Raw genomic sequence first — 15322 nt, forward strand, 5'->3', positions numbered from 1 at the left:
TACTAAAAAGGTAATTTGTTATTCTTACGGCCTAAAATTCTGAATTTTGATAGGAATATCGTTCGATCAAAGAAAGGCTATTTGTAAGATTCTGTATGCTATATTGCTTCATTTCCTGTTACAAAAGGAATACGCTACTAGCAAACAACCAAACCCATACTGTATGACATCCATGGTTGTCACAAGTGGACAAAGTGTGTTTGATGGCTTATGGAATAAGATATGAGGATAAAAATGGTCCACATTTCAAGTCTTTCTCCTAATATTGAAAAAGCATTGTAAGATACACTACATAACCAAAAGTATGTGGACACCTGCTCATCGAACATCTCATTTCAAAATCATGGTCATTAATATGGAGTTGGTCCCCCCATTGCTGGTATAACACCCTCCACTCTTCTGGGAAGGCTTTCCATTAGATGTTGGAACATTGCTGCGGGGACTTGCTTCCATTCAGCCACAAGAGCATTAGTGAGGTCGGGCACTGATGTTGGGTGATTAGGCCTGGCTCACAGTCGGCGTTCCAATTCATCCCAAAGGTGTTCGATGCGGTTGAGGTCAGGGCTCTGTGCAGGCCAGTCATGTTCTTCCACACCGATCTCGACAAACCATTTCTGTTTGGACCTCGCTTTGTGCACGGGGGCATTGTCATGCTAAAACAGGAAAGGGCCTTCCCCAAACTGTTGCCACAAAGTTCGAAGCACAGAATCGTCTAGAATGTCATTGTATACTGTAGAGTTAAGATTTCCCTTCACTGGAACTAAGGGGCCTAGCCCAAAACATGAAAAACAGCTGCTCCAGAGTCCAATGGCGGTGAGCTTTACACAACTCCAGCAGACGCATGGCATTGTGCATGGTGAGGCTTGGCCATGGAAACCCATTTCATGAAGCCCTTGACAAACAGTTATTGTGCTGACGTTGCTTCCAGATGCAGTTTGGAACTCGGTAGTGAGTGTTGCAACCGAGGACAGACGATTTTTACGCGTTGCGCGCTTCAGCACTCGGCGGTCCCGTTCTGTGAGCTTGTGTGGCCTATCACTTCACGGCTAAGCCTTTGTTGCTCCTAGACATTTCAACTTCACAAATAACAGCACTTACAGTTGACCGGGGTAGCTCTAGCAGTGCAGAAATTTGACGAACATCCTATGACGGTGCCACGTTGAAAGTCACTGAGCTCTTCAGTAAGGCCATTCTACTGACAATGTTTGTCTATGGAGATTGCATGGCTGTGTGCTCGATTTTAGAAACCTGTGGCTGAAATAGCTGAATCCACTAACTTGAGAGGTGTCCACATACTTTTGTATATATAGAGTCTACTGGTGCTGAGAAATACACACAACAGTAAAATGTGTGACAACCAACCCCTTATACTCTAGAGAAGAGGAATAAAAGAGATGATGATAAGAAATATTCATTGGACAGTGAACATTTTATTTATTTATTTTGGTTCTGTACACTAGCACTTTGAGTTTGAAAGGATACAATGACAATGAGGGTGAAGTGCAGACTGTCAGCTTTAATTTGAGGGTATTTTCATACATATCGGATGAACCGTTTAGAAATGACAGCACCTTTTGTACATGGTCCTCCCATTTTAAGGTACTACAAGTATTTGTTAAATTGGCTTCACAGATGTGTCGTTAGCCAGGTATATTCATTTATTTCGTTAGTGAATGCAGGAGAGCTGTTGATGAATAGTATTGATTCTAGACTTTGCTATTGCCTTTGGAGGACATCTTCGGCAGGCTAAGTTAGAAGAGTGTACGTGCGGGAGGCCTATGGACAAGTCGACGAGCAACAAGCCTGGGGTGTGACAACATGAGGAAGACAGCAGTGTCGATGCAAATGAAGCTGGCCGTCATAAGGCTCAGAAATGAAAATCAATCAATCAGGAACATTGCAAAAACCCTGGCCATGCCCAAGTCAACAGTTTGGTTCATCATTAACAAGAAAAAAACAACCGGTGAACTCAATTATGTCAAAAGACCCGGTAGACCGAGGAAGACCACTGTAGTGGATGACCGGAGAATACTTTCTATGGTGAAGAAAACCCCCCTGACAACAGCCCAACAGATCAAAAACACTCTCCTGGATGCAGGTGTAGATGTGTCAAAGTCTACCATACGTAGAAGACTACACCAGCAGGACTACAGAGGGTACACTACAAGATGCAAACCACTGATAAGCCTGAATAACAGAAAGGCGAGATTATAGTTTGCTAAAAAGCACCTATAAGAGCACCAAGAGTTCTGGAAAAAAGTATTGTGGACAGATGAAACAAAGATGAACATGTACCAGAGTGATTGAAAGAGGAAAGTGTGGAGAAAAATAAATAAATGCCCATGATCCAAAGCATACCACCTCATCCGTGAAACATGGTGGAGGGGGTGTTATGTCTTGGGCCTGTATGGTTGCCAGTGGAACAGGCTCACTTGTCTTCATCGATGATGTGACTGCAGACAGAAGTAGAACAATGAATGCTGAAGTCTACAGAAATATTTTATCTGCTCAGATAAAACCAAACGCCTCCAAACTCATTGGACGGCACTTCATCATGCAACAAGACAATGATCCTAAACATACTGCTAGAGCAACAAAGGGGTTTTTGATGGCCAAAAAGTGGAAAATCCTTGACTGGCTGAGTCAATCACCGGATCTGAATCCAATTGAACATGCATTTTACATGCTTAAGAGGAGACTGAAGGCAATAAGTCCCAGAAACAAGCAGGAACTGAAGATGGCTGCAGTACAGGCCTGGCAGAGCATCACCAGGGAAGATACCCAGCGTCTGGTGATGTCGATGCATCGCAGACTTCAAGCAGTCATTGCATGCAAAGGATATGCGACCAAATATTAACAATGATTACTTTATTCTACATTATGTTAAACTGTCCAATGTTTTTTGATGCCCGAAAATGGGGGGGACCATGTACAAAAGCTTGTAGAATTTCTAAACGGTTCATCCGATATGTATGAAAATACCCTCAAATTAAAGCTGACAGTCTGCACTTCACCCTCATTGTCATTGTATCCTTTCAAACTCAAAGTGCTAGAGTACAGAACCAAAATAACAAAAAAATGGTCACTGTCCAATGAATTATGGTGCTTACTGTATATGTAAAAACCACTGATATATGTAACTAAGCAGAGGACACTAGACAAGATGCCCTTTGGTATTGTACATTTAATATTCCCATCCCACTACTCATCTTTGCTGTTTATGATCAGTATTTTCCTTTATGTTTTCATGCAGCACACAAATTAAGGAAGCAGATTTGTACCAAATCAACACCAAGATTTTGGCATAAATATGCTTCCATACACAGATTGCCCTTCGATGACAGTAAAGATTGATTGAAACTATTTGAATCCAACCTGTGGAAGCTGTCCACCATTTTGAGCTGTCCTCTAAGCTCCTTCTTGGTGAGGTGGTCCAGCATGCGAGCGTCCACCAGGGACTCCATGAAGTAGGAACGGTACTGGGGCAGACCCAGGCTGGGCAGCCACTCGTTCCCTACCCACTCATGATTCATGTCCCCGTAGGCCAGGATCTAGATGGGGGGAAGAGGGAGGGAGAGAGAAGTAGAGAGAGAAGGCGTGTTGGGATACAAAACATAGGGGGGAAGGAGGGAGGGAGGTGGGATATAGAAACGAGAGAAAAAGTGGGTAAGAGAGAGCATGAGACAGTGAATGTCCTCTGAGAGACAATTTATTTAAATGTCCTATATTTCCTTCCAACATCTTCTCTGAGATAGATCGACAGATAGAGTTGACCTCAATCCCGGTCCTGAGTAAAGAGGAAAGTTAATTTGAAGCGGACAAAAAGTCTGTAAAATAATTGAAAGGAACATTTCCAGGTTTGGGATGGGATTTATGATCTGTTTGCAATGTGATATCATTGATATCATTTTGCTGATGATGACAGTAATATTAATGACAAAAACAACAACTCACCTGGTCCCAGCTGAACTCCTTCACTTCCTTCAGTGGAGGCAAAGGAAAGGGAAAGAGAGAAAACAGGATAGATATGGAGGGAGAGGGAGAAGGAACGATTGCCAGAACGGTAAATGGCAGGATGCATTATAGAGAGGAGAGGATGTAAGGAAGGAGGGGCAGAAGGAGGAATAGTTTGTTAGTGAAGGAAAATTAGTTGGAGAAGCACTACATTCAAAGACAAATTGGGGGAGTAGTGGGGGAAAGGTGCAGCAAATATATGCCTAATCAGAGAGAAAGACAAAGAAAACAAATCATAAATGGCATTTCATTCAGCATAGTCTCAAGTTGCTTGATGATTTTAAGCAAGTTAGATGTGTACCATCAATTCTTATACAGTTTGGAATTAATACACTACCGTTAGATAATTGAGTTGCACAAAATGTCAAACATAGATTTAATCACTTTTGAAATAAGATACTTTGTAGGAGAACTTCAAGCAAATACAAAATAGAGAGATCAGCAAAACAGCTTACTGGTTTTATGGCAGAGGTCAGTGACTCCATTTCTGCATGAGTCATCCAGATATTACTGGTCAACTGTGATGTCATCGAGGACAATTTCAGATTGAGATGGGAAAATAATAAAGGATTACAGTTTGAATACATTTTCACTCAGACATTTTTAAACTTCTGGATGTGTTACTGAACATATGCTAATGTTTGTGTGCAGGTTATTACGTGTATATGCTGTATCACTTACAGAGCGTGTGCTGGCCGGTGCCGAGGGGCTGGTGAGGGACACCATCTCCTGGATGGCCAGGCGCAGTTTAAGGCGGTGCAGGGGGTTACTGATGCCAATCTCCCGCTGGATCTCTGTGTCCGACAGGTTGGCCATGATGGCACCGCTCTTCACATTGGCACGACACGCTGCCACATACCAGGCGGGCATGCCCACCCACAACTAAGAGGAATTGGAGGGAGACAGAGAGAAGATGCTTTGGGAATATTTACACACATATTACGTGCCAATAAGGCTGAATTGAATTGAAGAATATGTTCATCATGTACGTTATTCAGATTCATTCATAGTTGGATGGAGCACCTTCAGGTAAAATATTGCACATCATTAATGATTTCCTCCCAGATAGTTAACCAATGAGACAACGTACCTCAAGCCATGTGACCACGGTGGGGCCATCCCATGAGGCAAAGGGAAGACCCTGACGACAGGCTTCTTCTAGCAGGTCATGCTTCTTCTTGCTGCGCCGATCTTTCTCCACGGTGCCAGTTCCCATCTTGGCCAGGCCCAGGGGGTCGGCTGATCCCAGGTCATCAGAGGGTGTGGAGGCTGGGGTCAAAGGTCATGTGAGACACTGCTTAAACCACAGGTGGCAAACTCATTCCACGGAGGGCAGAGTGTCTGCGGGTTTTCACTCCTCCCTCGTACTTGATTGATGAATTAAGGTTACTAATTAGTAAGGAACTCCCCACACCTGGTTGTCTAGGGCTTAATTGAAAGGAAAAACCGAAAACCTGCAGACACTAGGCCCTCCATGGAATGAATGAGTTTGACACTGGCTTAAACCCCCTCTGTCTAGGACAGGGCTCACCATCCCTGTTCCTGGAGTGCTACCCTATATACGGTAGCTCTCCAGGAACAAGGTTGGAGAGCCCTTGTCTAGGAATACTCCACATGATTACTGGAAAATCAGTTTTGCCATCAGTTTTTCTTATTAAAACTGTGAAAGTAGCTGCCCTTTTTGTATATATGTTCTTTAGGGTCAATTATATTACTGTTATATTGCGTATAATCGTGTATATTAGTGTATACTGTATAAGTTTGCAGGCAACCTTACATTGTTTCAAACCCTCATACCACACACATTGTTAACCCTCTATATTGACTTACCTAGAGAGGCAGACTGACTTCCAGGTCCTCCGATCCTCCCTTTCTCCTTCTTTCCAAACAGGCGTCCAATGGAGGACTTGATGCTCTTCTTCTTGCTGGCTTTTTGGAGAGAGTCCTGACTACTGGTGGTTGCACCATCAGCAGACAGACTGACAAATTCATCTCAGAACATCACTGGTGACACATCATTACATGAGGGTCACTGAACTAGTTGGTAATCTAGTCTATTTTAAATCCATTCTATTGGCTAGCTATTATTTAATTTATATTATTTTGTCTTTATTTCAACAGGGAGTCAATTATATTACCTAGCTTCCCAGAAAACACACAAACACCACACAATGTAGACTAAAGTAATTTCTGTACCTGCGGAATTCGCGGTGATCATCCAGCCCCGCCCCTGGGTGTGTGTGAGTCATTCTGTCCAATCGCAGAGCGCGAGGAACTGGAGGAGGGGTAGAGTCAATCAGGGCTAGCGCCCGGCAGTCGTCGCTCTCTTTGCTGTTCTGTATTGACAGAGAATCAGTTCAATTGAGTCACTGTAGACAACTAATCCATTTTAATTGCTGTAGGAAGATGTGTTCATTCAAGTAACTTCGCTAGTTTAATTCATTTGGAACCCTATAAACTGTTCCATCCATTTAAATCACAATAGAACATTCTATGTATTTGTTGTACTGTAAACAATTCAGCTCGTTTAAGTCACAGTACACTTGAGACCTGCAGCAACAATAATACCACACTGTGTTTTTCTCATGCTGCCGCATGAGAATATATTTAGAAGACCAATCACACAAACAAACACAATCAAACACAGTGTAGACATTAAGAAGAAGCTCCTTTACCCAGCGGGCAAAATTAGTTGAAATGATGTTACAACTAGGTTACAACCAGTTCTGATTGTAAACTGACATTATGATGTCATTTCAACTAGCCTTACCCGTTGGGGAGCAACAACCAAGAAGCGCACATTGAAATGCTAGATGTGTCCAAACACAGATAGCCACCAGCAGTACGGTACTATACCTGTCTATCTGACTCTCGGGCAGGGGAATGTGAGTGTCGGGGGGTGGAATGTCCAGAGCTGGGGGGAGACGGGGAGGCCAGGGTGGAGGAAGTGAGGGAGGGGGTCATGTAGCCCCTCCCCACACTGTCCCTGCCCCCGCCCAGCGAGGAGGGGGGGAGAGGGTTGGAGTCCATGGCCACGCTGCTCACCCGGCTCGCGATCTCCTCCGCCCTCAGCTCAGTGCTCTCCTTCTCCTCCTGGATTAGCCTGAGAGGAGAGGAGAGTGGCAAAGAGGGAGGAGAGGAGAAAGGGGGGAGAGGAAGAGTGATGAGACAGAGGGGGGCAAGTGGAGGGCATTGGAGAGGTGAGGAAAGGAGCAAAGAGGAGAAGAAAAAGAGGGAGAGAAGGAGAGGGGAGAAAATTAGGAAAATTACTCCTGATTTTACTACTAAGCTGAGGATAGCCGCAATGAGATGAGGAATACATGTTTGTGGTATCACTCCTTTATAATATGCAAACCTCTGGATTGCGTAAAGAGTGTGAGTTTTTCTATCTGTATCACACCTGCTTTGGACAAAGCAGAGTAGAAAAGCAAAGAGATGTCGATTTTAGATATTGTGGGGGTTTTGTGTGCGCAATTGACCTCTGGATCACCCACTGAATTGGACAGAGGATATAGTAAGAGTGTTTTATTGAGGTATTGAGGTATTTCTTAGGCAATTTTAGGTCCGTTAGGAATTCAGTCAAACCCAGCATTCCTGTTTGCGGTGTATCGGAAGACTTACTTTATCTCCTTGTTGATGGCCTCCAGTTGCTCCTGCAGCATGATGGCGAGGGTCTGCACGTCCGTCTGTCCGCTGGGCGAGAGCAGCTCCGACCCAAACAGGGTCTCCCTGTCCTCCTCGTCGTCCGAACAGCCCCCCTCAGCTCCCCCCTCAAACCTGGGACCCAGCATGGTGCCACTGTTCCACTCTCCATACTGCAGAGAGACAGAGGAGGAAAGAAAGAAAGAAAGAAAGAAAGAAAGAAAGAAAGAAAGAAAGAAAGAAAGAAAGAAAGAAAGAAAGAAAGAAAGAAAGAAAGAAAGAAAGAAAGAAAGAAAGAAGAGAAAAGTAGAGACATGACTTGGAATGCTGTTAGCTACACTGTAAAACATTTCCTGTAAAATGTACAGTAAGACAGGGTTTCCCAAACTCGGTCCTGGGGCCCCCCTTGGGCGCACATTTTGGTTTTTGCCCATTGAATAACACAGCTGATTCAAATAATCAAAGCTTGATGATGAGTTGGTTATTTGAATCCGCTGTGTAGTGCTAGGGCAAAAACTAAAATGTGCACCCAAAGGGGGGCCCGAGGACCGAGTTTAGGAAACCCTGCAGTAATATACTGGTAGCAATTGGCCAGTAAGCTCCTGTACTTTATTTTGAAGTACAGCTACTGTAATCCATTTGACATATTCACAAATATTACTGTAATCTAATTTACAGTACCAAGTCAGTTATTGTAATCTAATTTACAGTACCAATTACAATTAAAGCATATTACTGTAATTACCCAGTGACATATTAACCAGTGTTCTTTGCAGGTTTTCATTTTTACATTTACCTTTACATTTTGGTCATTTAGCGGACACTCTTGTCCTTAGAAACGTACAGTCAGTGTTTTCAACCAAGGTTGATAAAAAATAAACACAGTCATAGCAAGTAAAACGTTTCTGTAACTGTTACTGAAAATGTAGTTAAGGATTCACTGATCTTCAGAATAATTGTTATTAAAACAAAATATCTTATGATATACTGTATCTCTGACTATCTCTGGATAGTGACAATACATTACTGAGATATTCACTGTAATTTGATGCCAGCTTCCTGTAAATTACTATAATGTCCAAAGCAATGAAAAACTGTACAATACTGTAAAACTGACTAATAGACTGTAACAAAGTTATTTTTACAGTATTTTACTGCAATTACAAGGGATTGGATCAAGCAGGTTGGCTGCTAGGCATTTGTATATTACAGGATATTAATGAATACTAGGTGTTTTATATAGTGATGTTACGTTTGATACCGGAGCTCTGAGGCATGTGTCAAAATCGCTAAGCAGTTTGCTTTGAAACAGTGTGCCGATGCTTGTATCACTTTATCAGAAGCATGTGATCAATGACGTCCGAAGCGTCGTTTTGTCGAACAACCACCTGATTAGTTTGGTATTGGTTTCGGTAGAAGACAAAAGGCTACCATGCACACGCGCCACAGCGTGTGCGAAGTCATCTATAATAATTAGGCTGCTCTAAATTATTTTGACCAGCAGGTGCCACTAGTGTACACTGTGTTGATCAAAGCCTTGAGTAATGAACCTATTTTTGACACAATTTGCTGAAAATGCACGATGCTTCAGGAAGCTTTGGTTCCCCATTACTAGTTTTACATCACTTGCAATTCTAGAGGGAACAAAGGCTTCATAACTGGAATGATTACAGGGCAAAATAGATCAAATGGACATAGTTAAATATTCAACCATTAAAGGTTTAAAACCCACTGCCACTCTGATCTGTCCCCTATATACATTTAATTGTTAGGGAACTACTACCACATATCATTTAAATTGGTACGTGACTCTCACTAACGGGTGCAACAAATACAGCCTCTTACAAGACACACCTCAAAATATGTTAATGAGTCAGAAACAACAAACCATGCACCCACTAGTGTTCAAAAGGTTTTTGGAGCTCCAAAAATACAGTATGATACTGTATTCTGAATTACAGTAAATTACTGGTAGCAATTAGCCAGTAAGTTACTGCAGAGGAAAAGGTTTGTAGAAACTCTTCTAATACAGTATATTACTGTATTTTGTGGGGGTACAGCGTTCTCACTCATGGGTGCCTCTTACAAGGCACGCCTTAAAATATGTTAATGAACCAAAAACTCTTTCCTCGCCCACAACATTTTCCCATAATTAATTCTGTAAAACACATGGTATTTTACTGTACATTCAACAGTTTTTTACTGTTGAAATTACAGAAATGTCTTACAGTCTACTTTTATCCTTGCATGTCAAATTAAGACTCAAACAAAATAGGTAGTGGGTTCGATCCCCGGGACCACCCATACATAAAAATTTATGCACGCATGACTGTAAGTCGCTTTGGATAAAAGCGTCTGCTAAATGGCATATTATTATTATTATTATTAAAATGGCCCCCATGTGTAGGAGTGACAGGTCACTCAGTCAATCATAAATCATTAAAACACAAAATTAGGCACCACCGAGGGAGCAAGCCTGGTCCTAGACTGTATGTTGTGGGACAGGAGTTGAAACCCTGACTAAGACAGCAAAGCTGTTGAAATGTTGGTATTTATTGCATCAGAGCCATTTAAATGTGCAGCCTTTCTTTTCTAGGAGTTGGCTATAGCCAATATGTTATGGGACCAGGCTACCAGGGAGCTCCAGTACTATAGGTAGTCCATGAGATCCTCACCTTGTTGCTTTCATCCCTGGGGGGAGCCCATCGGCCGCGGTGTGCCCTCCGGACCACCACGCCACTGGAGGAGCTGCCATAGCCGGCTGGGAGGGAGCCACCACCCTGGGGGTACCGGAGCTCCGAGGCACTCCCTGAAAGAGATCTTCAAAAAAAGGTTGGAGGGAAGTGAGCTCACGTTGCTCGCCCTACAGCAGTGGTCACAAACAGTCGATGGCAATAGAATGGTCGATCTCCAAGGCATTCCTGGTTGATCGAGAAACATTTCTATAATAAAGCCTTGCATTCCTACTTTTATCTGTCTTGCACTGTTGGCAGTAGGTGCACTTGTTTCAGCTGCCCTGAACACCGGGTAGGCGAAGTATTCCCATTTTTAACCATTTCATGTGTCTGAAGGAACAAACACTGCTTACTCTGCGTGCCCGGAGAGCAAATCAAGTGCACCTTATAGCTTTCTCATTTATATTGTGATTTCAAAACGTCTAAAACCATGACTAGAGAGAGACTGTCAACGAATACAGCAGTTCTGTTTTTATGAGTGAGTTCATGTTAAAGTTTCATTCAGCACTGTCAACATTTTTCATTCAAAACTTTATAAGTAATGAAAGGCGCGGCTCCACTTGCGCTGCAACCAGCACTGCTGCTTCAATGAATGAGTAGCAAAGTGTATCGATAGGCTTGCTGTGTTATTATTAGCGGCTGTGTTTTTTAATATCGTGGAATATATCACTTTCTCTGGTCATACGAGTAACAACAAGAATTTGTGTATAATGTGGTGTGACTCGAGTTTCACCACCAGCTCAAAGATGGTTTCCCCTTTTTGGTCAGTCTTAGCGGAGGGGGGAGAGCTGAGTGACGGTCCAATGATGAGAGGCAGAACCTCTGATGTTCTCCCTCCGCTGAGACTGACCATCAGATGCAGACATCATCAGTCCAGTAAAATATAGAAAGCAAATTATTTCAATGTATGCTCACTTGGCTGTGCCTCACAAGTAATACAACAAATAATGATCTATTACCAGTGTGATCATATACATCAAGTTTTTAAACATAATTTGAAAATGGTTTGAGAAGAACAACATTGGTAGGGCAATTCAATAATAGCCAATATGCAGTGATAATGTGTTGGGCCTATAGCCTACTGCACAAACCTCATTGCTACAAAACTGTTTTTAATAGATGAGTGTTGCGTAGGCTTACGTTTTTTAAGTCATGTAAAAAATAAAAATACATCTGTGCTGTAGATCTTATCCTGCATTTTAACTCAGAAAGTGATCTCAGCTCAAAAAAAGTTTGGTGACCACTGAGTTTGTTAGATGAGAAAATAAAAGGCTTTATTCGTTATAGCACATCTTTCAGAATGTATTTACCTCATTTCCTGAATAAAATCCACGTTTTTAATGAAAAACTTTAACATTTGTAAATTGAGTGAAATTGTGACATTTTACCCTCAATCACAATACATGCTTTATTTGTTACACTACATTAGAACAAAATCTAATGCTACCTCAACTAACAGAAAGTGAGAAAAACAATGTAAACTTAAAGGTCTGGAACAGTCATTCTAATTCCCATGTAAATTATCCTTTTGAGTGACTAAAACATCACCCATAATATTTTTTATGTATAGAAAAATGCTACAAAATTTTTATATCTATTTTTTCTCTCATGTCACACTACCAGAAAGTCTGAAATACAGACTGAGAGGGGGGGGGGGGGGGGGGGGGGGGGCTAGTAGGATGAGTGTGTGGGGGGGAGCTCACCTTGACTGGCGATTCTTTGAAAACACCTTTGTCAAGTGAGATTATCTCAAGCAAATTTGCTGATACACAAAGCAACTCAAACAACATTGAAATTGCATTCAACATCCAATCCTTTCATACATCACATCACGGTTTCACAAATGATTTGTTTATCCTGTTTGGTTACTGTAACAGCATCAATATAGTCAAACTGTTGACTGTTTCATTTAGCTAGCTAGCCCAAATGGAATTGTCAGGGCTGTTTATCAAGCTAGCTAGCTAGTTCATCTGGGACAATTTCAGCTGAAACCATACAGGGTGCCACCTGGGGTAATTTTGATTTAAAGACTGTCAGACAATATTCATATATCATGACTATCAATAATGTCAAGAAGTTTGTATGAATTTTCTATTTGGCATATCTCTTGATTTAATGACATGACAACTGCATCTGAGTTTTGGGCAATCCTTCCCCTACTTTTGTTCCATGCTGGCTGAAGACCTAGCTAGCCAGTTACTAACTAACACCAGACACAGATGAAAGCGGAAACCTATAAGTGTCTTTGCCTTAGATGAATAGGGGATACTTCTAATTATATTTGCTGTCACACTGCAGTCAAACTTTGCCACCAGTAGACTAGCTACCTAGCTACAGTGCATTCGGAAAGTATTCAGACAATCAACGTTTTCCCCATATTGTTAAGTTACAGCCTTATTCTAAAATGGATTAAATAGTGTTTTTTCTCATCAATCTACACACAATACCCCATAATGACAAAGCAAAAACAGGTTTTTATAAATATTTAGAAATGTATTACAAATAAAAAATGGAAATATCACATTTACATAAGTATTCAGACCCTTTACTCAGTACTTTGTTGAAGCACCTTTAACAGCGATTACTGCCTTGAGTGTTCTTGGGTATGACTCTACAAGCTTGGCACAGCTGTATTTGGGGAGTTTCTCCCATTGTTCTCTGCAGATCCTCTCCAGCTCTGTCAGGTTGGATGTGGAGCGTCGCTGCACAGCTATTTTCAGGTCTCTCCAGAAGAGATGTTCAATCGGGTTCAAGTCCGGGCTCTGGCTGGGCCACTCAAGGACATTCAGAGACTTGTCCCGAAGCCACTCCTGCATTGTCTTGGCTGTGTGCTTAGGGTCGTTGTCCTGTTGGAAGGTGAACCTTCATCCCAGTATGAGGTCCTGAGTGCTCTGGAGTAGGTTTTCATCAAGGATCTCTCTGTTCTTTGCTCTGTTCAGCTTTCCTTTGATCCTGACTAGTCTCCCAGTCCCTGCCGCTGAATAACATCCCCACTTCATGATGCCACCACCATGCTTCACCGTAGGGATGGTGCCAGGTTTCCTCCAGACGTGACGCTTGGCATCAGGTCAAAGAGTTCAATCAAGGATTCATCAGACCAGACAATCTTGTTTACTGAGGAGTGGCTTCCGTCTGGCCACTCTACCATAAAGGCCTGATTGGTGAAGTGCTGCAGAGATGATTGGCCTTCTGGAAGTTTCTCCCATCTCCACAGAGGAACTCTGGAGCTCTGTCAGAGTGACCATCGGGTTCTTGATCACCTCCATGATCAAGGCCATTCTCTCCCGATTGCTCAGTTTGGCCAGGAGGCCAGCTCTTGTAATAGTCTTGGTAGCTCCAAACTTCTTCTATTTAAGAATGATGGAGGCCACTGTGTTCTTGGGGACCCTCAATGCTGCAGAAGGTTTTTTATACCCTTCCCCAAATCTGTGCCTCGACACAATCCTGTCTCAGAGTTCTACAGACAATTCCTTCCACCTCATGGCTTTTTTTTTGCTCTGACATGCACTGTCAACTGTGGGACCTTATTTAGACAGGTGTGTGCCTTTCCAAATCATGTCCAATCAACTGAATTTACCACAGGTGGACTCCAATCAAGTTGTAGAAACATCTCAAGGATGATCAATGGGAACAGGATGCACCTGAGCTCAATTTTAAGTCTCATAGCAAAGGGTCTGAATACTTATGTAAATAAGGTGTTTCTGTAGTTTTTTCTATAAATGTGCAAACATTTTTAAAAACCTGCTTTCACTTTGTCATTATGGGGTATTGTGTGTATATTGATGAGGAAAAGTATTAATTTAATCAATTTTAGAATAAGGCCGTACCATAACAAAATGTGGAAAAAGTCAAGGGGTCTGAATACTTTCCAAATGCACTGTATGTAAACCACGCCCCTCTGCGAACATGCCTTCTGCGATGTTGCTTACAAGGCTCTACTTATTTAAATTTGGTAAGGGAATAAGACTTTCCCATTGGTGTATTCAAATTAGTATTTTTGTGATGTCACAAACAGCCCTTAATAATCCAGCCACCTGAATCCAAGTGTTTGACATAGGGGAGGGGACTAGTAACTTTATGATACAATTTTATCAATGTACAGTGAAAACATCAAAACTATGAAATAACACATATGGAATCATGTAGTAACCAAAAAAGTGTTAAACAAATCAAAACATATTTTATATTTGAGATTCTTCAAATATCCACCCTTTGCCTTGATGACAGCTTTGCACACTTTTGACATTCTCTCAACCAGCTTCACCTGGAATGCTTTTCCAACATATGTGCAGTTCCCACATATGCTGAGCACTTGTTGGCTGCCTTTCCTTCACTCTGCCGTCCGACTCATCCCAAACCATCTCAATTGGGTTGAGGTCGGGGGATTGTGGAGCCCAGGTCATCTGATGAAGCACTCCATCACTCTCCTTCTTGGTAAAATAGCCCTTAAACAGCCTGGAGGTGTGTTGGGTCATTGTCCTGTTGAAAAACAAATGATAGTCCAACTTAGCCCAAACCAGATGGGATGGCGTATCGCTGCAGAATTCTATGGTAGCCATGCTGGTTAAGTGTGCCTTGAATTCTAAATAAATCACAGACAGTGTCACCAGCAAAGCCCCCCCACACCATAACACCTTGTCCTCCATGCTTTACGGTGGAAAATACACTTGCGGAGATCATCCATTCACCCTCACCGCGTCTCACAAATACACGGCGGTTTGAACCAAAAATCTCCAATTTGGACTCCAGACCAAAGGACACATTTCCACCGGTCTAATGTCCATTGCTCGTGTTTCTTGGCCCAAGCAGGTCTCTTCTTATTATTGGTGTCCTTTAGTAGTGGTTTCTTTGCAGCAATTCAACCATGAAGGCCTGATTCACACAGTCCCCTCTGAAGAGTTGATGTTGAGATGTGTCTGTAACTTGAACTC

General features: G+C 42.3%; 1 protein-coding gene across 1 annotated transcript in view; it reads right to left on the reverse strand.

The window, feature by feature from the left end:
* The window catches only part of LOC311101089 (liprin-alpha-3-like), a gene marked incomplete at its 5' end in the record, with an annotated part of 50712 nt that overhangs the window by 12143 nt on the left and 23247 nt on the right, over window positions 1-15322 (reverse strand). The window contains 10 exons of the mRNA XM_084142145.1: window positions 3376-3551; window positions 3955-3981; window positions 4470-4532; window positions 4696-4896; window positions 5105-5283; window positions 5845-5993; window positions 6211-6350; window positions 6871-7117; window positions 7636-7829; window positions 10332-10476. Of these exons, the coding sequence (XP_083998271.1) occupies window positions 3376-3551; window positions 3955-3981; window positions 4470-4532; window positions 4696-4896; window positions 5105-5283; window positions 5845-5993; window positions 6211-6350; window positions 6871-7117; window positions 7636-7829; window positions 10332-10476 (1521 nt within the window). The remainder of the gene's footprint in view (window positions 1-3375; window positions 3552-3954; window positions 3982-4469; window positions 4533-4695; window positions 4897-5104; window positions 5284-5844; window positions 5994-6210; window positions 6351-6870; window positions 7118-7635; window positions 7830-10331; window positions 10477-15322) is intronic.

This window comes from Coregonus lavaretus (genome assembly GCF_964263955.1).
Source record: "Coregonus lavaretus genome assembly, chromosome: 25".
Classification (NCBI taxonomy): Eukaryota; Metazoa; Chordata; class Actinopteri; order Salmoniformes; family Salmonidae; genus Coregonus; species Coregonus lavaretus.